Source organism: Octopus bimaculoides, chromosome 3 (genome assembly GCF_046866305.1).
Source record: "Octopus bimaculoides isolate indiv1 chromosome 3, ASM4686630v1, whole genome shotgun sequence".
Taxonomy (NCBI): Eukaryota; Metazoa; Mollusca; class Cephalopoda; order Octopoda; family Octopodidae; genus Octopus; species Octopus bimaculoides.
Window position 1 is genome coordinate 3,707,202 of NC_142930.1, and position 27,121 is coordinate 3,734,322.

Genomic DNA, 27,121 nt, shown 5'->3' on the forward strand with positions numbered 1-27,121 from the left:
CACAAAATGTTGGAATTCAATGAATTGATGGCCTATTGATTTTAGTTTCAGTGTTTATTGTGAAGAAGAAGAAGAAGAAGAAGAAGAGAGAGAGAGAGAGAGAGAGCCATTGAGTAAGTCAATTTGGTAAATGACAGCCAGCCAAAAGACTGAAAGTTCATATCCTGTCACTTTTGTGTCAATGATCAAGACATTTTATGTTCAATGGCAAAGTTTACCAAGCACTTAATAGGTACCAGGTGGTAGTATAATTAATCTCTCTATACAGCTGCCCCATGATCTTGTAAGGTGGGTGGGGATGGGGCCTTGGCAGAATCACATGACCTGCAAGAAATAACACCCAAATCTTCACAAATTATACCTTGTCTTCTTGAATAAAAAAAAATGACATGTTTGATAATGAAATTAATTGTTGATGTATGAAATAACCAGACTGGCCATGGTTGGGATGCCTTTGGCTATAGACCTACCTGATCAGGGCTAGCCTGGTGTGAAAAAAAAAGCAACATCAATGTAAATTTATAGTGAAGAGTTCGATTCCTGCCTCACATTACAATTATATCCAAATTAGGGAAGATTTAGGAACCAGTTGGTTTGGCTGCCAGCATTTCAAAAATTACAGTTAATCAAAAATTTTTAGATTTGGTATAATAATATACTTTTCCAAGCTGAATTGCTGGAGTTATTTCAATTTTTCCAGAAAAATGTTTTTAAAACGTCACAGATATTTAAAGTTTGATCATTTTTACCAGGAAACAGGATATAGAAGCTGTCATTTTGTGCATGACAGCACGTGTTGTCAACTATAAATAATTCTCCTCTACACACGCCATATAACCTCTATTTTACTTTTTGGTATTTTCAGGAAATTTTGGTGAATATGTATTCTACACATAGGAATTCATGCCATTGTCCAAAAATAAAATGAAAGAATTTTTTGGTGCATGAGTCAAGGCCTATTTGGCTGCTATTTTTAGTACATCTCACAACCACCTCAATGAGTGGAAAATATTTGTCAGCATGTGCTTTCTCGCAGACAAAAGAGTTCTCATGCTTGGCTTGTTACTATGGAAACAGGCATGAATGTGTCTGTGGCTAACAATTGGCTAAAATACCCAAAATTTTCAAACTTTATTTGCTAATAACTCTTTTACCATCATCATCATCGTCATCGTTTAACGTCTGCTTTCCATGCTGGCATGGGTTGGATGGTTTAACTGAGGACTGGCAAGCCAGGAGGCTGCACCAGGCTCCAATCTGATCTGGCAAGGTTTCTACAGCTGGTTGCCCTTCCTAATGCCAACCACTTGGAGAATGTAGTGAGTGCTTTTTACATACCACCAGTACAGGAGCCAGTCAGACAACACTGGCATCGACCCCATTTGGATGGTGCTTTTTACATGCCACCGGCATGCAAATTTCAGTGGAATTTGAACTCAGGACATAACGGCAGATGAAATACCGCTGAGCATTTCGCCCAGTATGCTAAACTTTCTGCCAGCTTGCTGCCTTGAACTATTTTGCCCATCCATGAGTGTGTGTGTGTGTCTTTGTGTCAGTGTCTGTCCCCCACTACTGCTTGACAACCGGGGTCGGTTTGTTTATGTCTCAGTAACTTAGTGGTTCAGCAAAAGAGAACAACAGAATGCATACCAGGCTTTAAAAAAAGTGCACTGGAATCAATTATTTTGACTAAAAGTTTTCCAAGGCAGTGCCCCAGCATGACCACAGTCCAATGAGTGAAACAAGCAGACGAATAAAAGACAACTAAGACAAGTAACTGTGGTGGAAATCAATATTAGAAGATTCTCGGTAGATTTGGGATCAAACATTACTTTTGGGGTCAACAACATGGCTTCTGATAAGGATATCAAAGTTAGAATTAGGAATTATGATTTAAACACCTTGAGAGACTTTAAGGGCCAAAATTATATTCCTCACACCATTATTGCAAAGAATTTGGATAACTAGAACTCTCAGATATCTCTCATCAAATATACGGACAGTTCAAAAAAGAAAGCAGTGAACCTAGGCTTTGATTTGCTTACGATTCGTCCAGCTCTGAGGATTTTATGAAACTTTTGAAACACTTGTCTTCGTAAGGGACAAAAAGGATGGTAAGGGACAATAAATGCAGCATCTGTACAGTAGTTTTAGTTTTTGTCCCCTATTTATGATAGACACACTTTAATTTATACTTATTCAGTCAGATACAAATATACACCATTAATAGCCAGCACAACTCCATATATTCAAACAAAAGAACAGTCTACATATTCAAACAAATGAACCAATATATTCACCTGATTAATATTGAATTACTCGTATTTACTTTCTATTTAATATAAGGTGGCGGGGCTGGCAGAAACATTAGCACGCCAGGCGAAATGCTTAACGGTATTTCGTCTGTCTTTATGTTCTGAGTTCAAATTCCGCCGAGGTCGACTTTGCCTTTCATCCTTTTGGCGTCAATGAATTAAATACCATTTGCGTACTTGTGTCAATCTAATCGACTGGCCCCCTCGCGCAAATTTTGGGGTTGTGACTGGATTAGAAAAGACTTTCCATTTAATATTCTAACACTTTATCATAATTTCAATGCAGAAAGTCAGATGAAACAGGTTCAAATTCTATGGCCATTTTAGGTAATCAAATGGCTGTATCTGAGAACTATAAAATACATCAGAAAGCCTTTCTACAATCTAATTACATAAAAATCACAACAGACTTATATGCATATAGCATACAAACTATGTGTTGGAATGCACAAACCGCAAAGAGTGGAAGAGTCGGAGACTAGCAAAAGCCTCTGGATTTCCTAATCCAAACAGATCAGGTGTTAGAGCATAACAGACCGGACCTAGTAGTGATCGACAAGGTGCACCACATATGTTATATAATTGATGTTGCATGTCCCTTTGACCCACGAATAGTCAAAAAAGAAGGCAGCAAGATAGATCCAACCTTCTTACGTATGAAATAGCCAGACTATGGAAAATGAAGAAGGTGAAGATATTATTGTTGGGTCCTTGGTGACAGTATCATCAGAAGGCATCGAGAGGAATATAAAGGAAATTGGAATAGAGTACCCAGTAGAACTGTTACAAAAGGTTTGCCTCCTTGGCATGGACAGAATAATCAGGAAAATATTAAATAGCTGAATAGAACAGATAACATGGTATCATAGTGATGGCATTGTAGGCTATGGTAGCTGAAGAATTTGGAGAACAATAAGAAGTCTTCAGAAGAGTGCTTTACAGCATTCACCCTCTACTCTTCCTCTCCCTCCTACCTCTGGGTACTTTCCAATATCCCTTTCCCTCCCTACTGCTACTGTACCCACCCATATACTACCCCTCGCCCTTCACCACCTTTTCTCTAACTGCCCTCATCCACACCCCTTTTCATTTTGACCCACTTGCTAATCCCTGCAATACCCCACCACCACCACATTTCTCTCCCCTTCAATGATTTTCCCAAAATTCCCCCACCCTCCTAATCTATTGCCCTCTTCCTGTCCTCTTTGCCCCACACACCTTTCATTGATGCTCACCCCTTATAATACTGAATTGCACCACACCACAACCCCTTACACAACCCACCCACTCAATTTTCAGCTCTAACCATGCCTTTTTGAAATAACCCCCATCATTAATCCCCCCTTCTCCATTTTCCCAGCAATATTCCTCCCCATTTAAAGTGGCAAGATGGCAGAATCATTAGCACACCAAGCAAAATGCTGAGCGGTATTTCCTCTGTCTTTACATTCTGAGTTCAAATTCCACCAAGGTCGACTTTGCCTTTCATCTTTTTGGGGGTCAATAAATTAAGTACCAGTTGTGTACTGGGGTTGATCAAATCGACTGGCCTCCTCCCCCAAAATTTTGGGCCTTGTGCCTAGAGTAGAAAAGAATATTCCTTCTCTGTTATCATCCCTCAATCTTCTGCAAAGAATCACCACTCGTTGCCCCCCTTATTCTCCCTCAGTTGTAGGGACCCCTTTAGGCTCTTAGCCTTACAGGTTGCAAGGGGATCCCAGTCTTCATTAGTGCTGGTGCTGCCAAAAATATGCCCTGTACACTGTGTAAAATGGTTGGTGTTAGGAAGGAGAGCCAGCCATAGAAACCATTCCACAGCAGACACTGGAGCATGATGCAGTTCTCTGAGCTGTCAAATCTTGTCAAACCCTCCAGCCCTTGGCTGTATCATGCCAGCCTAGAAGCCAGATGTTAGGGGATGATGATGATGAAGGGGATAATGGTGTTGATGATGATGATGATGACGATGATGATGATGACAATGATGATAACAACAATGATGATGTTGGTGATGATGATGATGATTATGATGATGGTGGTGGTGGTGGTGGTGGTGGCGGCGATGATGATAATAATGATGATTATGATGGTGGTAGGGGTGGTGGTGATGATGATTATGGTGATGATGATGATGATGATGGTGATGATGGTGATGATGATGATGATGATGATGATGGTGATGATCATGATGATGAAGGTAGATTTGAAATGAAAATAAAAATAATATTTGTTAATTTTTCCCAGCCAGAACAAGACAAAACAAAACAAAACAAAAAATGAAATAGAATAAAATAAAATGAAATAAATATATTTTCTAAGAAATGTGGCTAAAATAAATTGAATTGCTTACCGAATACTAATTATTATTGATTTCTATAAAACTGAAACTGCAAAACTGACAGCTTTAGTTTTCTTACAATAATAATAATGATGATAATAATAGAAATAATGATAATAATAATAATAATAATAATAATAATAATAATAATAATAATAATAATAATAATAATAATAATAATAATAATAATAATAACAATGATAATAATAACAACAACAATAATAATAATAGTAATAATAATAGTAATAATAATAATAATAGTAATAATAATAATAATAATAATAATAATAATAATAATAATAATAATAATAATAATAATAACACTAATAATGATAATAGTAATAATGATGATGATGATAACAACAACAACAACAATAACAATAATAATAATGTTGATAATGATGATGGTGATGATGATGATGATGATGATAACAATTTCTTATAATAGTTTATGGCTATAAATCTATAGAAATGAAAAATAATTGATTGAATGGTTCCAGAAAAATACTTAACTTTTATTTTTGTCTGAACTTTGAAAAAATAAAAATGTGAATCTAAACATTGTCAGGAATTTTATTGGTTGCTCTACCGCTTCTTCTGCCATGATACCTTCAATACCTCAATGTATACTGCTGCTGCTGCTACTAATAATAACTACAACAACAACAACAACTACTACTACTACTACTACTACTACTACTACAGATTATGATAGTAATCGACTTTGCCTTTCATCGTTTCAGGGTTGATAAAATAAGTACCAGTTGAATAATGGGGTCAGTAGTGCAATTGACTTAATGCCTCCCTCTAAACTGCTGGCCTTGTGCCAAAATTTGAAACCATTATTAAACACATAGTTTATGGTTTTATATCTTCATACAACACAGACAAAAACAATGAAAACAACAAAGAAACAGAAAGAGATAATCGGCAATCATAACCGACACCATTTTGTTAAAAAAAGAGAAATGAACAATTCTATGAAATAAATTGAATAGCAAAATCGACAATGATTAATTTCATTGTATCAGCTTATTTCAATCCTTTTGTGAAAGGTGCCTAGTAAAAGGAATTTCAGAGAGAGCTTCCTCTCAAATAGCCGTCACCAAAGAGAAAGGTTTGTCTCTTTATGTAAACCTCCAGAATAAAAATTAAATTAAAGGAGAATACTGGGCTTCATTGAAGTTTCCATTCATCCAGTGAACTCATGTTATATGGAAACATATTAGCTATGGGAGGGTAAAAATACCTCAAAGGAAAATATTACAGTAAACACCTTTGCAAATGCAAAGAGATTTGCAGCAAGCAACAAAATCCGCAAAATTGAATTAAATAAACAAAACAAATTTGTTGCCAGTACCGCTGGACTGGCCCTCGTGCCGGTGGCACATAAAAGCACCCACTACACTCACGGAGTAGTTGGCGTTAGGAAGGGTATCCAGCTGTAGAAACTCTGCCAGATCAGATTGGAGCCTGGTGTAGCCATCCGGTTCGCCAGTCCTCAACCAAATCGTCCAACCCATGCTAGCATGGAAAGCGGACGTTAAGCGATGATGATGATGAGAAGGAGGAGAATTAAGTATTTGAAAGAAATGCCAAAAGACTTTACATTCTGTGGGGAGATTCCAGCTGCAAAGGACCAATGTTTAACTACAAAAGCTACAGAAATACAACAACAAGAGAAAATGTGGATCACCTGGGTACAGATGTCCAAATTGACAAGACTAAAGGCAACCCACCCATATATAGTAATAATCAAGAACTAGACTTAAAATATTCACATGCTAATAGACATTCTGATTCCTTCAAACCAAAACATTGCATGGAAATAAATAAAAGAAACTGTCAAAGCACAAAGATATTGACACCGAGATGAACAGAATCATCATCATCATCATCATCATCATTTAACGTCTGCTTTGCATGCTAGCATGGGTTGGACGATTTGACTGGGGACTGGCGAACCAGATGGCTACACCAGACTCCAATCTGATCTGGCAGAGTTTCTACAGCTGAATGCCCTTCCTAACGCTAACCACTCCGAGAGTGCAGTGGGTGCTTTTTACGTGCCACCGGCATGAGGGCCAGTCCAGCGGTACTGACAATGGCCACGCTCAAATGGTGTTTCTTTACGTGCCACCTGCACAGGAGACAGTCCAATGTTTTGTTCACATGCCACTGGCATGAGTGCCAGTAAGGCAAAGCTGGAAACGATCGCGCTCAAATAGTGCATTTTATGTGCCACCGGAATGGAAGCAAGACAGCTGCTCTGGCAGTGATCCCACTCGGATGGTGCTGTTAGCGCACCACTGGCACGGGTGCCAGTCATTGAATTTGGTTCAGTTTCGATCTCATTTGCCCCAACAGATCTTCGCAAGCTGTGTTTAGTGTCCAGTGGTGAAGAAATGTTAACACACATCCTCCTCCTCCTCATCATCGTTTAATGTCCACTTTCCATGCGAGCATGGGTTGGACGATTTGACTGAGGACTGGTGAACCAGATGGCTACACCAGGCTCCAAACAATGATAAATGAAACACTAGGTATGCTGTAGAAAAATCATGAATGAAAACACAAACCATACCAGAGATTACAAAATTACTTATTTAAAACAATAGTTGTGTTAGGTACAGCCTGTTTCCTATAGAAGTCATATGTTCAGTAGCATGACTGGACACTCTTTATATGAATAACACATATTTCATACAAAAGCCATTCAATATGCAGTAATCCCTCAACTATCATGGCTGTTACATTCCAGAACCTCCCGCAATAGGTAAAAATTCATGAAGTAGAAGCAGTAATGTACTGTATATTTTTTTAAAATTATTTTAATAATTTGTGTATATTTATTTTATTATAAATGCAAAATGACACCACAGAAGAATCGATGTAAACTTAAATAATAAACTGTGATGGGTGAACCATGATATGGTGAAGGATTACTGAAATAACACACATTCTTAAATGATCAAACTCCAATGAAATAATTTTTGTTGTATCTTGGGAGCATCATTACACCAATAATAAACACATGCACTGGTTCTATTTCACTTCTTTTATCATCAGTCAATAATTAGTTAACTGATGGATTAAACAAGTAGTCAATTAGTTAGTTGCTTAAATAACTAACCAATTGACTAATAATAACGAAGTGAAATTGAAACAATGTTTGTGTTCATTGTTGATGTAATGACCCTTCCAAGATACAACAAAATTTGTATCAGCTGATGACTTCACATCAAAAATCTTGCAAGCAAAATACAAAAAGACAAAACTCAATAACACGACCCATGTGCTACATCTTTCATACAATAGAACAAACAAGAAAATAACCCCAGAAATAACCAACCAATCACCATAGTGGAACAAAATAAGTCTACATCTGCAAAGCCTGATACTGCCCAAGTTTCAGGACCAGACATGGTAAAGATGAAATCAAGGGCAAAACCAAAGTGGAACTCTCAAAAATATTAAAGAACAAATGAAGAGAAAAAGAACGAATCGATGAAAAATATTTGGCAAAATAAAAATTAAAAAAAAAAAAAAAAAACAATGTCAACCAATATAAAAACCAACAATGGTTTATAATTTCTGGCTGGGAATCAGAAACTAGTCAGATCTGATTTCATTTCCATAAAATCAATGACCAGCCACAGAAAATTCTACCCAAATAAAGTTATTAAACAAGATACAAATGTAAACAGCAGTCTGTATAATCAAGGAAAAGACAGAATTTGGCCAATTCCTTTTTGGCTATGTGAGTTTTGGAGAAGAGGAATAACTAGCAATAATCACAGAGCAATATGTTGTGACTTGTGCATCAACACGGAAATATTCTAAGTTCTTACCAAACTTGGTATATGATAATGACAGGTCTTTGATAGATTGGTTCATGTAATTCCAGACCAACAAGGAAATAAAAGCAAGCTATGCCAGACATTATAATCAAAGAGGTGAATATATAAAGAGCACGCATGTACATTTATAAACGTTTTCATTTGGCATGAGGAAAGAAAGAAAAAAAAAAAGAAGAAGCAGTTTGCACAGAAAGAAATAGAGAGTTATCAACGGAGAGCAACCTGGAAGGGGAGTGAGGAGAGGGAGGCGAGGGAGAGAAAAAAAAGACTGACATCAGCAGTAATTGCTGTATCTATCATCACCATTATCAACACCCACATCATCATCATCATCATTATCACCGTCACCATTATCCCCATCGTCATTATCATCACCATCATAATCATTAACACCACCATCATCATCATCATCATCATTATCACCACCATCATCATCATCATCATCATCATCATTATCACCACCATCATCATCATCATCATCATCATCATCATTATCACCACCATCACATCATCACCGTTATCATCACCATCATCCTCATCCTCATCATCTTCATCATCATTATCATCAACAACACCATCATCATTGACAACACCATCATCATCATCTTCATTAACACCATCATCTTCATCATTATCATCATCATCACCATCATCATCATCATCATCATTACCATCATTATCATCATCATCATCAATTAAAAACCATCGTCATCAACAGCACCGTCATCATCATCATCAATTAAATATCCACATTTTTCTATGCTTTCATGAGTCGGACAGAATTCAAAGAGGCAAATTGTCTCTGGGGGCCAATCCACAACTGCTTCAAAGAAAGGTCATACTTCCAGGTGGCTGACATGTTTCACAGAAGAATATTGGAAATGAATGACACTGCTTGTATAACAGTGACACTCGTTTACAACTATTAGGCAATGCCAAGACAAGAAGACATACACACACACACACATACACATGCACATACACACATGCACACACATATGCACAAACACACACACACACATACATGCACACACAAATGTGTACAGTGTGTTTGGATTAAATTCAACAGTTTGTATAAAAAGAAAAGGAAACACAATATTCCGTCCAAAAATAAAAGTATTTTAAATCATGAAAACGTTTCAACTGGATTATGGCTGGTGGTGGTGGTGGGGGGGATAACAATTTACTGAAAGCAGCTGCCCCCAGCTCCCATCATGGCCTCAAGGTGGCTCCAGGACCTGGTGCATACATTCCTCTCTGGGAAGATCTTCAAACACCTTATTGATCTTGGCCACCAACTCATCTTTAGTGTTGCAGGCAGACTATCTATCTATTTATCTTGGTCGTCCCTCAGGAGACCCCAAAATTTGACTCCTCCCATCCCACTAGCAGCTTCTTCTCTTCCAGTTGGATTTAAAAAAGTACCTTCATCAGTCTTTATGCGACTTGCTTAAACATCTGGAATGTCTGAGTCAGGGGCTCTAACCCTGGTGCTGCATGGATTTATAGGGGTTTTGGTTGTGCATACTATAGGAGTCACAGGGCACTGTTCTATGTGGTCCTGAAGTTTCCATCTAACTAGGAATATTAGGGTCTCATCCATTGTTTTGTATTCAAGATCTTCAGCATGACATTCTGTTCGTTCAAAGCCATGAATCTGATCTGTTAGGTCCCGCCGATAGCTAAATCCACGTCCTGCTGCTGATGCTTCGATTTATTGTCATTGAAGTTTACTCCTCTAATGGTTAAGATTTTGTCTGTTTCCTACCCTTCGACCTGTCTGGCCCAGTAAGACCTGCCTGAAGAGTTCTCTTCCTCCAGCATAGCTCCCTGGGTCAATGGAGCACACAGGCACTTCACCATGATAAGGTACTTGTTGAATTGGCTGTTGACTACACTGTAGTTCTTCTGCCCTTTGACAGGTCTTATTTTTCGTTCCACGGGGTGTCCAACAATCCTTCTCCTCACCAAGCAAGCTTGATGGAGCTGCCAGTTTAGTCGCTGACGACCCAACCATGTGACAGGTTCTACTGGGTTACATGTAACCAGTAGTGCTAAAGAGCGACCTGACATTGGCAGAGCAGTAGGCATCTTTCTCACCCACAACCCACACATTGTAATCCATGGATTACAATTGAGGGGATTGGCACTGGTGGAGTTGTAGAAATTCTCTAGCAACCACTTCTGAATCTTTCTGAAAGTATGGCAAGAAGCCAAATCCTGCTGCCACACATATGGCCTTCAAACAGCAACCCTCTCCAGCCAGGGTTTCACCACTATCTCCACCAGCCTCCCACAAACCATCTGAATTGAGCACTGTTCAAAGACATCAGAATGAATTCCAGCATTTAGATGCAGATGTTCCTTCCTGGAGTGTGGGAGTGTGAATGTATGTCTGCGTATATATATATACAGATATTTATACGTATAAATGTCTAAAAATATATATGTATTATGTTACGTGTATGCACCTAAGCACCTGTGTGTATGAGGATGTGGTTGTGTTCGTATATGTAGATATATATATATATATATATATATATACATGTGTGTGTGTGTGTGTGTGGATATGTATGTATTTATGAGTAAGTACATACATATATGTTTATGTGTGTATGTGCATGTACGTACTCATGTTTGTGTGAATGTGTGCATATGTAGACGTTGTCAACACAGGAGGTTTATGTCTATGTATTGTGAGAATATGGTTGCGTGCATTTTTTATCTTTTTCCTTTTCCCACCTATTAGGGTTACTTCCCTTATATTTAACAGTTTTTTTTTCATAGCGTCTGTTGCCATTGCAAATGAGAATGCATTGTAGCTCTTTGCTCCGGCATTCAAAACTCTGAGTACCATAATGACAACCTTTTACTGCTTGTTCTAAGTTATAACATATATAAGCAATCCATTATTTGTCTAACATTGAGGTCTCAGTCTTTCGTTGTTACTTTTTATTATATATATATATATATATATATATATATATATATACATTCATACATACATACATCATCATGCTGACATGGGTGGGACAGTTTGACAGGAGATGGCCAGGCAGAAGCCTGCACCAGACTTCTGTAACTGTTTTTGGTAAGGGTTTTTACAGCTGGATGCCCTTCCTACCACCAACCACTCAGCAGAGTGGGACTTAGTGCATTTTACATGGCACAAGCACAGGCGAGGTCAGTAGTACTGACATATATATATGTATATATATATAAACTTACTATTAACAAAGGTCAGAATGTGTGGTGTTCTGTTATACCATAAATGAAAAATGCATTAAATACTACAAATGTACATGTAGGACAGACACAAGGACCCTAATTCTTCATCAGTTATCAACTGAAAATACCAATATGTGTGTGTGTGCGTGCATATGTGTGTGTGTATCTAACATGTGACCTCTAAATCAAACTTTATATTGCAGTGCAATGAAGAAAAAGAAGATTAGAAAAAAAAATAGTCATAGAAAATCTATGATGTTCTGCACTCATTAATCTGTTCTTCTCGTCCTACTTTTGTTCTTGATTGGTTCCTAAACTTAATAGAAAATCTTCAGAACATTTCTCTCTCTCTATCCCTCCCTGTTTCTCCTCTCCCTCTCTCTATCCCTCCCTGTTTCTCCTCTCTCTCTCTCTATCCCTCCCTGTTTCTCCTCTCTCTCTCTCTATCCCTCCCTGTTTCTCCTCTCTCTCTCTCTATCCCTCCCTGTTTCTCCTCTCTCTCTCTCTATCCCTCCCTGTTTCTCCTCTCTCTCTCTCTATCCCTCCCTGTTTCTCCTCTCCCTCTCTCTATCCCTCCCTGTTTCTCCTCTCTCTCTCTCTATCCCTCCCTGTTTCTCCTCTCTCTCTCTCTATCCCTCCCTGTTTCTCCTCTCTCTCTCTCTTTCACAGAAGATTATTGTTAAATAAATACTTAATGCAGCTTCCTCCTCCTCATCACGCCTGCCACACAAAAGGGATTCTAATAAGCCTAATCAGTTATTCCTTTGGTAATTTAAGCTACCAATTCCACTTGGGAACAACAGGCCCTTTCAACTCCTCTCAACAGACCCTAAGGCACATTATCACCTCAACTCATTCTCACAAAAGATAACATAATTTTGACAAAAAAAGAAATGGCACAAAATATCAATAGAATTGGAATTTAGGAGAAGTCTTCAACATATTCCAAATCATTAATTCATACATATCACAGGGTGTGTATCTATTCTTTTATTCTTTCGCTTATTTTAGTCATTTGACTGCGGTCATGCTGGAGCACTGCCTTTTAGCCAAACAAATCGACCCCAGGACTTATTCTTTGTAAGCTTATTACTTATTCTGTCGGGCATAGACACACCAGCATCAGTGTGGGGTGGGGGGGAACAAACACAGGCACACACACACACACACACACACACACCCACACACACACACACGCACACACACACGCACACACACACACACATACACACATGCACACACATATATATACACAACGGGCTTCTTTCAGTTTCCATCTACCAAATCCACTCACGAGGCTTTGGTCGGCCCGAGGCTATAGTAGAAGACACTTGCCCAAGGTGCAATGCAGCCACTCCTAAGAAAATAATTATAGATGTACTCAAGAAACCGATGCTAACAAGCAAATTAATTAATATATCTTCTATTTTTTTTATCTTTCGTCTTTTATTTTTTACTTGTTTCACTCATAAGACTGCGGCCATGCTGGAGCACTGCCCTGAGAGATTTTAGTTGACTGAATCGACCCCAGCACTTATTTTTCTTTTCTTAAGCCTGTTACTTCTTCGATTGATCTCTTTTGCTGAGCTGCCAAGTTATGGGAACAGAAACACACCAACACCAATTGTCAAGCTGTTGGGTAGGGGACACACACAAACACACAAACACACAAACACACGCACACACGCACACACACACACACACACACACACACTCACATGTACATATATGATGGGCTTCTTTCAGTTTCCATGTAATAAACCCTCTCACAGGGCTTTCGATGCCACTTGCCTAAAGTGCCATGCAATGGGACTGAACCCAGAGCCATGTGGCTGAGAAACCAGCTTCTTACCACATAGCCACACCTGTGCCTGATATGTTTACATTCGACAGAAGTTTTGATGGGAATATTCCACCAGTATTCCTTGAGTTGGTGTTTATGAATGTATTCCATAACAAAGAGATTTTCTAAGTTCATTTCAGGACAGTCTTTTTTGCAGATGGTATTGTAAATTGTTTTAGCGACAACATTGTGCCACATAGGGAGCTAGTACCATGATGACATTTTAGGACAGCTGCTAATCACATGTATGATGTCTTCCACAGAAACATGACATAGTCTACACATGCAATTGCACCTTGGGATTGCAAAAGCACCACTGTCTCTCTTGTTCACCAGGTACTTTGTGGAAATCTCCTGTTCTTGGATTGCAAACGCATAGCCTTCAAAGCATGATGTGATGTAGTGGTCTTGTGTCCAAGAGAGGCTGAGCTTCGTGTCAATTTTACTGTTTTCTTCAAGCTTCCGGTTAACATACCCATGCATAGTCTTTCTTTTTTTGTATGCTGAGTGCTTTCCATCCAGGTCTTCTCTGAGGTAAGAGAGCCCAGCTGTTTTGGGGCTGTATAGGGCATCATCAAGAAGAGAGTGATTCTTGAGGAGTTCACTGCCAACTCGTACAATGTGTCTCCCTTTACTTTTCAGGACTGCATTAATATATTCATTTTTGCTGCTGTTGTTTAGCAGGCACTACTTGAGTGATACCATACGGCATTCAACAGTCATCTGCACTGATCCCAGGCCTCTACCACCTTCCTTTCTTGTTCATATTTTTGTATCTATGTATGTATGTATTTGTGTGTGTGTGTGTGTGTGTGTGCACGTAAGTATGTATGTATATATGTATGTATGTATGTATGTATGTAATGTTTTGTTGAATAAGCTCATGGTATGTCAAGAATGCTAACTTGCCAGAAATTCCTTGTACTTTCAGCGACAGAACACTTTCGCAATGTGTACCCCAGTTCACGGGGTTGCTTTAAATACAGATTTGATCTCCTAGAGTCGTTTTAAAGTGTGATGCTAACCTAAAAATGGCAACACAAGAAGCCACTCCAAAATCCAAAATCCAAGAGATCTGTTTTTATTCAAAGAATCAACCAGGATTTAAGTTGATGGTAGTGTTAATAAAGTTTTCAGCTTGGAGCAAGTTCTGATGAGGACAAAATCTTTTAGAAAGAATACAGATTAAGTTTGCATTTCCTATTCCAAAAATGTCTAGTCTGAGAAAATATTTCTATTTGATCTCTTCCCCTGGGACTCCAAGAAAGTTTATCCATTCAGGAATTCTTGTCAGTCAGTCTTTTTGTTATTGTTTTGTTTTTAGTTCTAATAAATATTTAATTTGAATTCTGTAGAAAGGCAAACACCATGATCCTATTTGTGTGTGTGTGTGTGTGGGGGGGGGGGTTGTGTATTTGCATGTGTGTATATCAGTGAGTGTATGTATATATGAGTATGTATGAATTTATGTATGTGCATGTCTGGGTGTTCATGCATGTGTCTGTATGTACGAATGTACATGTGTATATATATGTGCATATACATGCATGTGTGTGTGTAATGACTGCTGTTATTTTTGATAAGGATCTTGAGCTATCTAACACATTTCAGACAAGCGATATATATATATGCCACACATTTAAATAGTATTTCTAAGATATTTTGAGATTCTAAATACAACCAATGCTATTTTCACTCGCGTACCTTTGCAGTGCATCCACTTTGAAAGAATCTTTTTGTAGTTTTTCCCAATGGCTAAGATTTTAAATTTCAGCACAGTTTTAATTTTAAACATGGCTCCCCTGAGTTACAACAATTACCAAAAATGGAAATACAATATTTGATTTTATTGAAGACTGGAATACATGCCTTTGTATCTTTGGTTCTTTCTTTGAATGGGGATAGATCAGAGAATACATGTGGGACTACTAGAGGGGCCTGTCTTAACACCTCTACTGCAGAGTATGTGTCTTCTTGAGTACAGTGAGACACCAGGCATCTCAGTCCTTTGTCCCAAAAAACCTGAGAGACCCACATGAGGTTTGTGTAGTTGTCTTCAAAACAGAACTGGATCTCCTCCAGTCAAGAGTTTCGGATGAACCTACCTCGTGGCACGAAATGTGTATGAGGGCAGCAACTTAAAACTCCCTCAGCTATCATATTCCACATATCAGAGGAGTTTTACAAGTAATAAAAGTGTAGCAAAGCTAAGGGTGGTGCCCCAGCATGGCCACAGCTCTCAAGCTGAAACTGATAAAGGAATAAAAGAATAACTTCATGTTTATCAAGCTGATTCTTGGAGCATAAATTAACATGAAATCTTAATGAAAGACTTACATTTAATTACTCTAAACCAAGAAGTTTGTCATGAAACCAGGGAAGGGAGGGGTTCCCAAATGGATTGGCATCAAAAGTGTTAATGACATTCTGTGATAAAACAACCATTACTTAGTGATATAAAGGACCGCAGCTAACTGTAAATAAGTTCTCAATGAGCCAAAATGATGACATAATTCCTGTTTATCTCTCTGTGACATTTCACTAAAATTTCTTGGTTAAATGTTTGCACGCCACAACTTTCAGTTTAATTTGACTACTCAGTACGGTTAATCAGCCATTGAAATCTACATTTGTTAATTAAAAGCGTCAACCAATTGACTCTATTTAATATTTAATGTGTGATATTTAAAAACATTTTAATTAATTAATTAGCTAATGGTTATTCAATTTAAGATGTTTATTATCAATATTTCAGTTTTGCAAAGCAACTGAACTGTAGACAATAATCTCTCCATGAGATAACTTCAGTTCGAGATTAAATGGAAGCATAAATTAGCTACATGCACACATGATGTAACCAAGGTAGACTTGGCTGCTGAGTAAATTATCATGTGTTTGAAAGCATGCTGTGACCATTGTGCACTGCACTTAGCAGAAGATAGGACAACAAGTGAAGATGGCACTATGTTATAAGTTCTTCTTTCATGACTCAAGTCCACCACGGCATCAAAGAAAAGTAATGTGGCATAAAGATAATGCTCTAAATCATTTTTTAGGGCAGCTGTTCTTAATAATGATGTGTGTATATGTTTGGATGTATATGTGTGTGTGTATGTGTGTGTTTATGCATGTAAAAGTGCCGATGCAGTGCCAACTAAGAGCACCCAACACACTCTGTAAAGGGGTTGGTATGTTAGGAAGGGCTCCCGTGCTGGTGGTACGTAAAAAAAGCACCATTTGAGAGTGGTCGTTGCCAGTGCCACCAGACTGGCTCCTGTGCAGTTGGCACATAAAAAGCACCATTTGAGCATAGCCAATGCCAGTACCACCTGACTGGCCCTCGTGCAGCCTTCTGGCTTGCCAGTCCTCAGTCAAACCATCCAACCCATGCCAGCATGGAAAGCGGATGTTAAATGATGATGATGATGATGTGTATATTCCTTTATTCTTTTACTTGTTTCAGTCATTTGACTGTGGCCATGTGGGAGCACTGCCTTTAGTCAAACAAATCAAGCCCAGCAGTTATTCTTTGTAAACCTAGTACTATTACAGGGACATAAACACACCAACATCGGTTGTCAAGCAATGGTGTGGGGGGACAAACACAGACACACAAATACATACATACATGTATATATATATATATATATATATATATATATATACCCTCCAGCCTTCATCAAGTGTCTTGCGGAAATTTTGAACCTGGGTTCTCATTCCTAAGGTATCTTTCATTGTTATTATTATTATTATTATTATTATTATAATTTTTAAAGTCACTGCTTGGAATTGAACTCAGAATCTTGGGTCAGTAGCCCATGCTCTTAACCACTACGCCATGTGTTCGTGGGCATATGGCGTACTGGTTACTAACTCCAAGATTCCGAGTTTGATGCCAGGCAGTGACCTGAATAAATAATAATAATAATAATAATAATAATAATAATAATAATAATAATAATAATAATATCATCGAAAAATACCTTAGGAATGAGAACTTAGGTTCGAAATTTCCCCAAGACACCTGACGAAGGCTGGAGGGTATATCAGCTGAAACATTGTGTTAACAACAAACAAGATGGGGACAAATATCCGTCAAATATAAATAATGTAAATAATGTAAATGATGTATATATATATATATATGTATGTATGTATGTATATGTTTGTGAGTCTGTGTTTGTCCCCCCACCATCACTTGACAATAGATGTTGGTGTGTTTAGTTCCCCCGTAACTTAGCAGTTCAGCAAAAAGTTACCGATAGAATAAGTACTAGGCTGACAATGAATAAGTCCTAGGGTCGATTTGTTCAACTAAAAAGGCGGTGCTCCAGCACGGCCGCAGTCAAATGACTGAAACAAATAGAAGAATTACATGATAATGACAGTGACGACAAGACAGATGCAGTGGTTTGCAATGATGGGTGGATGGGAGTGGGGAATAAAAATGCAGGGATCTTCTCTTGAAAGATTTCACTTTAAATGTTTATACACTTTTCTCTTCCATCTTGTTGTCTCTCTTTTGCTGTTGTTGTTGTTGTTTCCATTAGGGTTGACAGACAACTTATTGTGAACATCAAGCTTGCTTACAAAATGGTAAAGCACCAATGTCAACCAGACTGAGTGAGACAGCATAGTACAGCAGTGAGGGCCAGGATTGTTATTCAAGGCATGTCTTATTTAGGAGAATAACTTTGAGGGGTTTTTTTGTACAGTATTTACAACTTTTGCATTAAAAATATTTATCAAGAAAAATTATCATAACCGACTTTCCTTTTGTCATAAAATATTTTAGTTCTGGATGCAGCCTTCTCCAGCATCATTTCATTCTTTTCAAAACCCTAACAAAGGAATCTTCTTTTGCCATTTTATAGCAATTAAGTAGCTCATTACTGGCTTCATTAATGCAAGAAAAATGTATTTTATAGCTAACGATTCTTTCTGTTGTAGCTACAACCTAAAGAATTTTATATACCTTTCTCAATAAAAGCGTTCATGGTTGTCAATTCACTTCTCATCAAGATGTTCATAGCAGATGCCTGCTTGGTAAATCCATGTTAAGGATGAATATCCACACGATTTTGAATAAAAAGTTTCTCTGCTGAATATTATCGGAAGACTAACCATTTATTTAACCAGGCTGATACTTGTTGCATTAACACACTTAAGATGGTATCCATTGTGTATTCAAAGAATAGTCTGCTATGCCAAACATGTGACTGCACTCATCGATCATCTGTATAAATATATAGGAATGCTGTTGTTTAGTTTTATTTCTTGATATTTCGCCAATGGAGAAATGGTTATTTTCTAACTTAGATCTAAGACTCCTTCAATGGAATTTCAAAAACATCAACAGGGCAGATGTGCATGCATGTGTGTATATGTGCAGGTGTTTGGCATCACTGCAATGCATGTGTGCAGATCTGTATGTTTTATGCATGAATACTCACATCTAGTTCCATGTCTATACATGTGCATGTGGACTTACAGGTTAAGTTTCAGAAGGTTTTACAAATTTTTTTTTACATGTATGTACGCATGGCCTCTTTCATTTAAAATTATGTATGCATGCATGTATGTATGTATGTATGCATGTATGTATGTATGCATGTATGTATGTGCAGATTTGTATGTTTTATGGATGTATTCTCATGCATATCGTTACATATCTAGACATGCTCTTATGTAATGATAAACTTCTAGAAAGTTTTACAGATTTTTTGCAGTTTCAGTCAGGGATTGGATCTGAAGTCTTCGGATTAACTTTCTCTTTTGCGTATGTATGTATGTATGTATGCCTGTATGCATGCATATATGTATGTATGTGTGTACATATGGGTGTATGTATGTATGTGTATACATGAATGAGTGTGTACAGGAGTGAGAATATGTATGAATGAGTGTTTAAGTATTTATATAATCATTTAGATTCATTTCTGGATTTCTTACCAACATAGAATTAGTTTCTCAGCTCCAAGACACCTTCATTGGAAATACAACAAAACCAACAGGGCAGGTGCACATGTATATGTGTCTACATGCAAGCATTTGCACCAGTGCATGTGCAATTCTTTACGTTTTCTTCCATATATATATATATATATATATATGTTTGCCCATACCTATAGTTTCATATCGATACGTGTGCTTATGGACTTATAATGCTAAACTTCTGGAAAGTTTTTCCATGTTTTACATGTATGTACACACACACACATGCAAATACCTCTGTATTTAATCTATTGCTCACGTTTATTTTTCTGCTGTTCGTATAACTGAGATGGAGTTTGCACATGCAAATAATTTACATTTTCTTCAAGCCACCAGAACTTGACACCCCTCTTTATAGCAAACCAACCCACAACGAATTACCAATATATCCGATGTCTACCACTAGAAAAGAAAATCTGAAACAAGCAGACTTATGTATAATCCCCAGGGATATAATAATCCGTTTTTTTATAATCCCCAATGATACAAGAAGACAACAAGAGATAAAGCTAGCTTGTATTCATGATTATTTAGTCAGTGTCTCAATACTTCAACCTCACTATTATTTTCTTTCATGCTAAATTTAAACAGCTTCCCATCATCACACCAACACAAAACCTATTTCAATGCTGTAATATATTTTTCTTATTTCTGAATTATATTTGCAGGAAGTGATTTTGCACAGCATAACAGTGTAAGTGCTGGCAGGAAAATTTTGCAATCATGGTGCCAACAAATTTTACCAGAAGTGAATTTGGATACAAGATACAATCTCGTCAAAAGGTATTGTTATGTTGAAAAGCCCCTTACATGAAGACATATTTTGCTCTAAAGTTTGGCAATCGATTCAGTGGTTTAACAATAGGCATTGTGTTCGTGGCCAGCAAATCACTTGGCGATGTTGGCTGTGGAGGGAATATTAATAAAAGTGCAAAGGTAGGGAAAAATGGAAATGTGGTTATTGAATAAGAGAGGGAAAAAAAATGATGATAATGATGGTGGTGGTGGTGGTGATGGTGGGTGGTGGGGTGGCGGTGGTGGAGTGGCGGTGGCAGGGGTAGTGGTGTTGATGATGAGGATGATGATGATGATGTTAGTAATGAGCATCACAAAAATTATGAAATATAGTGATCAAGAAAAAGAGGTTAATAATGATATCGTGGTGGGTGTCAGTTATGCACACACACACACACAAACACACACACACATCTATCATTACATATAAATGTATATATGTATATATCTATATGTGTGTGCGTGTGTGTGTATATATATATGTATCATCATCGTCGTCATTGTTTAGGTGGACGCTAAATGATGATATATATATGCACACACATATAGATAGATACACACATATACACAAACACAATTTTTACATATAGTAGCTATACATATATATATATATATATGAGTGTGTGTATACATAAGTGTATGTGTGTATATATTAGAGCGCTTGTGTGTGTGTATATATATATACACACACATGCACACAGACACACATCTAAATATATATGTATATCTATATACATGATGTATGGACATTAATGTTTGTTTTTACGTCAAGATGTTATTCAATACGTTTTACTGTTGCATAAATTTGTTTATATCTGTGTGCATATATATATATATATATATATATATATATATATATATATATATATGCATATATGAATATGTATATATATATATGTGTGTATATATATATATATATATATATATATATATATGTATATATATATATATATATATATATATATATATATATATACATATATATATATATATATATATATATATATATATATATATATATATATATATATATATATATATATATATATATATATGTATATATATATATATATATATACATATATATATATATATATATATATATATATATATATATATATATATAGCTTCTACATAGACCCATCCACCAGAACTGACACACACGCACCCAACAAATTTTAACATATAAACAGCTTTCCAAATGCAACGAATAACGTTCATGCCAGGGATCATGTATGTATGGGAATATTTATGTATACATATATGTATGTATGTACGTATATGTCAGGGGATAGATATATATGTGTATGCCCCTCCCCCTCACATGTGGTGACAGTGACTGTTGACAATTTTGGTGTGCATGTACAGCCATCTGTGTATGTGCATCTGGATACACATGTGTACTCATCTATCTATGCTTTTGTATCCATAGATATCTACGTATGGTTATGTATACAGGCACAGGCATGTATATTGGCGTGTTTATAACTATTTATATGGTTTTATATACTGTTTGTAGGCTTTTTTATGTGCCTTATATTTTTATATTTTCATTTTTTATTTCTTTATTTTTACTTTATTCTTATTTTATATTTGTATTGAATTTTGTAAATCTCTGAAGAGGCCTAGCGAATCATGCATGTACCCCATTACATCATTTTCATCTACTAATTACTCTGGCGTACAGGAGCTATAGAGATACAATTGGGCATGTCAACGCTAGGCCGAAACAGCTATAAGTTTCTGTCCTTTCTCCAATTGCTAAATGTCCTTTATATTTTTAACCTTAATTGTTAATATGACATGGTATGTCATAAGTATCTGTATATTGGGGTTTTTGTCAATTTACTTATAAAACAAACAGATTAATCAACAGAATACATTGTCTGCAAGTCGATGAATACCGCATATTCTCCTCCATTTTCTCATTGCTATATATATATATATATATATACATGCTAGCATGGGTTGAACGATTTGACTGAGGACTGGCGAACCAGATGGCTGCACCAGGCTCCAATCTTATCTGGCAGTGTTTCTGCAGCTGGATGCCCTTCCTAATGCCAACCACTCCGAGTGTGTAGTGGGTGCTCTTTTAAATGCCATCGGCATGGGTATCACAACTGCAATTTCCATTTGATTTTCATTTTCATGTTGATGTACTTGACTCAATAGGTCTCCTCAAGCACAGCAGGTCACCCTACGATCCAAGGTACTTTTGAATGGGCTGGGGCTGGTTATGCAAAACTGGTGTAGGATACACCCGTGAACTCACTTTATTGCAGGTCTTCACTTTATTTGCCGGGTCTTCGCAGTCACAGCATATCTCCAGAGGTCTCGGTCTTTCGTCATTGCCTCTGTGAGGCCCAACGTTCAAAGGTCAAGCTTCACCACCTCATCCCATGTCTTCCTGGGTCTCCCTCTACCCCGGATTCACACAGTTCTCCTCATCCATCCGTAATACTTGACCATACCAGCGCAAATGTCTCTCTTGCACGCCACATCCGATGCTTCTTATGTCCAACATTTCACTGTCATGAAGCATAGCAGTTTACACACATGCATCGTACAATCTACCTTTCACTCTGAGCAAGAGGCCCTTTGTCACCTGTACGGGTAGAAGCTTTCTAAACTTTGTCCAGGCTATTCTTATTCTAGTGGTAACACTCTCAGAGCATCCCATCCCCCACTGCTAACTTGGTCACCTAGGTAGCAGAAGCTATCAACTACTTCTAGTTTCTCCCCCTGGAGTGTGATGGAATCTGTTTTCTGAGCATCTGTGGTGTTTATTGCCCCTGTGCATCTGCCGCACACGAAAGCTATCTTCTCGGTTAATCTTCCTTAGACTGTGATGTTATTATTATCATCATCATTATCATCATTATTATTATTATTATTATTATTATTATTATTATTATTATTATTTAGGTCACTGCCTGGAATCAAACTTGGAAGGATAAGAAAGTATTAGGTTTATAAGCCCTAAAAATTCACTCCATAATTGCCCATGGGCATATGGCTTAGTGGTTAAGAGCTCAGGCTTCTAACCCCAAGATTCCGAGTTCAATTCGTTATTACATTATTATGATTATTATTCTTATTATTATTAAGGTCACTGTCTGGAATCGAACTCAGAATGTTGGGGTTAGTAGCCCGTGCTCTTAACCACTATGTCAAATGTAAATAATATACTTAATTCCTCATCTCTTAAATATAGAAATGCAATAAATGTTGATTAATTTCTTTTCTTCACATCAGGGTGCAAAGCACTCTTCACAAATGCCAGTTTGTGAGATGGTTGTGATGGTTGTGACATATAAACAGTTTTGAGTAGGAAACAGAAAGAAACATATGAAGAGGCAATTTGCACGTGCAGAGTAGATTGGTAAAATGGAAGAAAAATATAAAAACGCAATGCGTATGTCAAAATAAAATGGAAGATTAAAAATGCAAGGCAAATGTCTAACCAGTTCTATGATTGTCTGAATGCCACGTCTGACACCACTATCATGCAGACCGAGCTTGGCTGCAATTTTCTTGTTTGATTCTTATTTTTATTATTGATGAAAACACCTGGGCTGGAGCCAAGTAAAAAGCACTCGTACTGGTTCAGCATATAGAACACTCATGCTGGTGCCATGAATATAAATGCCTTTGTGTTGGTGCCATGAAGAAAGCATTCTGTCCACTCTGTATAAACCAAGCCAAGCCAGACAACTGGAGCCTGATGTGACTCCTGGCCTCACCAGCCCCTCTGCCAGACTGTCAAGGACCATGGCAGCATGGAAAACAGATTTTAATTGATAATGATGATGATGATGATGACAATGATGACGATGACAATGATGATGATGATGATGATGATGATGATGATGGTCTTGGTGATGATGATGTTGATGGTGATGATGATGATGATGATAACGACGATGACGATAATGATGATGATGATGATGACGATGACGACGACAACGACGACGATGATAATGATGATGACGATGACGACGACGTCGACGACGATGATAATGATGATGATGACGATGACGACGATGATGATGGTGATGATGACAACGATGACGATGACGATGATGATGATAATGACGATGACGACGACGACGACGATGATGATGATGATGATGATGATGATGATGATGACGATGACGATGACGATGACGATGATGATGATGACTTTTGTAATTGATTACTTCTCAGATTCACTGATTTCCTGTCTCATGACAGACTTATTAAATTATTGATGATATGAAAAGAAATAATCATTATTCTTATTAAAATTAATCATTATTCATTGAATGATAATAGTAACATCTTCAGCAGACGTTTAATCACACACTAACATATTCTACAACAGTGATCGCCTTATTCCGTAGTTAACAGAACGGTGCCACCAATATTAAATATTAATATCAGAAATTTCACAGCAATAAAACTGTAATACATTCATACACACACATAAAACTACAAACAAATACAAACATACAGACTGACACGCACATTCGTCTTTTAATGAAATACATTTTTACAGATAAAAAATAAATTATTGATATTTACTAAAAGAAACTAAAAAAAAAAATATTGGCAAACATACTAGAAATTGAACCTCTATCACCAGGTACATCTTAGGCCTCGGCAAGCATCAACACAAATTGGAAAAAACAAAAATGACTGGTATTGTGTTGCTTTGTTCTCGCTATCTGTTTATTTCTTGTAGACATTATCAGTTAAATATTTTGATGCCAACTCTTCAGAGACCATTTTTAGTTCTAAGATGTAAACTTCCTGTTTTAAAGCGGTCAGAATTAAAACCTTCCATCAAAATTCTATGTTAATTTATGTTCCAGCCTAATAAGAACAATATTACCTTAATAACATCTTTTTTATTTTCAAAATGTGGAGGCACAATGGCTCAGTGGTTAGGGCAGCAGACTTGCAGTTGTAGGATTGCAGTTTCGATTCCTAGACTGGGCGTTGTGAATGTTTATTGAGCGAAAACACTTAAAACTCCAAAGGGCTCTGGCAGAGGATGGTGGCGAACCCTGCTGTACTCTTTCACCACAACTTTCTCTCAATCTTTCTTCTTGTTTCTGTTGTACCTGTATTTCAAAGGAGCCAGTCTTGTCACACTCTGTGTCATGCTGAATCTCCCCGAAAACTACGTTAAAGGTACACGTATCTGTGGAGTGCTCAGCCACTTACACATTAATTTCCCAAGCATGCTGTTCTGTTGATCGGATCAACTGAAACCCTCGTCGTCATAACCAACGGAGTGCCTCATTATTTTCAAAATTATTTGAAACAAAGTCAGTGCATTTCATCAGGAATATGGTAACATTATTGTTAATAGGGAGGGGCATGGCTGTGTAACAGGAAGTTTGCTTTCCAATCCTGTGGTTTCAGGTTCAGTCCTAATGTGCAGCACATGTGACCATGTTCTGTTGTCAAAAGCAGGATATCTGAATCATATGAAGTAACATGAAAATCGAAATACCCAGCCACCTCTCACGACTTGTGTCATATGTCAAAAAACTTGTAAGACAAAAAAATCTGGACTTAAAAGACATTTGCTAGTTCTCAAAACCATTTCTTCGGAATCAGATTCCAAAGGGCAAAGATATAGAAGAAACTTGAATAATATCTGTCACTTGTGTTTTAAACCCTGTCAGTCAGCATCTGGTCTTAAGAGTCATCTGAGGGTTCATCAATGGAGTGGCTGTGTTGTGTGATGGGGTGTGCTGTGTATGTTGATGGGATGGCTGTCATTTGTCAAGATGAAGGAATCACCATGTGTGTGTGTGTGTGTATACGTATATATTAGTGCAGGATTCAAGTAAATGAAGGACCCAGATTAGGTCAAAAAGTAAACTGTGTACACAGCAAAAATAGAGAGATACATATGCTGGTACTGAAGTAGAGGCAGAAAGATATTCAGGTTATGTATATGATTAACTGCACCTGGCTGAGTATACCATGAGCCCTGACACTAATCAGGAAACATACACTGCACTAAGTGTATGGTCCATAATATACTTTGGATCATGTGATGAGTGGGTTCTGAGGGAGGTGAATAATAAATAAACAAATAACACCAGATGGATAATGTGTCAATTCACTACAGCCGTTTCCAACAAATCTTTTATTTATTCATTCATTACAACATTAGGAAAATCTGTTTTCATCAGGTGAATACATAAACCACAACATTTAGAATCATTTAAAGGCAATGGCATGTGCACCTTTATGATTCTACGACCCTTGCTGGTCATAGGCTTTTTCTAATCATGTAATGTCTCCATTAACCAATTAAAAATTCGTTGGAAACAGTTGTAGTGAATTGACACATTATCCATCTGCTATTATTTATGTACATATATATGACCACCTCTGTCCGGCATTCGCCATCATAGATCACTAACCACTAAACCTTTTTTGTTTTCTCTCCCTGTTTATTTCTGTGTTCCTTTCTGATGATGAGCATAGGCTTGAAACATAAAAGACATTCTCACTTCCCGAGTGTTAAACTAATGCACCTGCTTCTTGTTTACACACCCGTCTTTGTCTTTTGTTTTTTGTTTTTTTTTTGTAAATTCAAACTATATATATATGTACATATTAATATACACACACATATATATTCATATGCATATATATATATATATATATATATATATATATATATATATATATATATATATATTCATATGCATATATATACATATTAATATACACACAC

The 27,121-nt window shown here is 37.1% G+C and overlaps 1 protein-coding gene across 1 annotated transcript in view; it reads left to right on the forward strand.

Moving 5' to 3' along the window:
• The window catches only part of LOC106875233 (uncharacterized), a 201,723-nt gene that overhangs the window by 104,452 nt on the left and 70,150 nt on the right, over nucleotides 1–27,121 (forward strand). Inside the window, exon 5 of the mRNA XM_089348486.1 lies at nucleotides 20,250–20,364. Within this exon, the coding sequence (XP_089204612.1) occupies nucleotides 20,250–20,364 (115 nt within the window). The remainder of the gene's footprint in view (nucleotides 1–20,249; nucleotides 20,365–27,121) is intronic.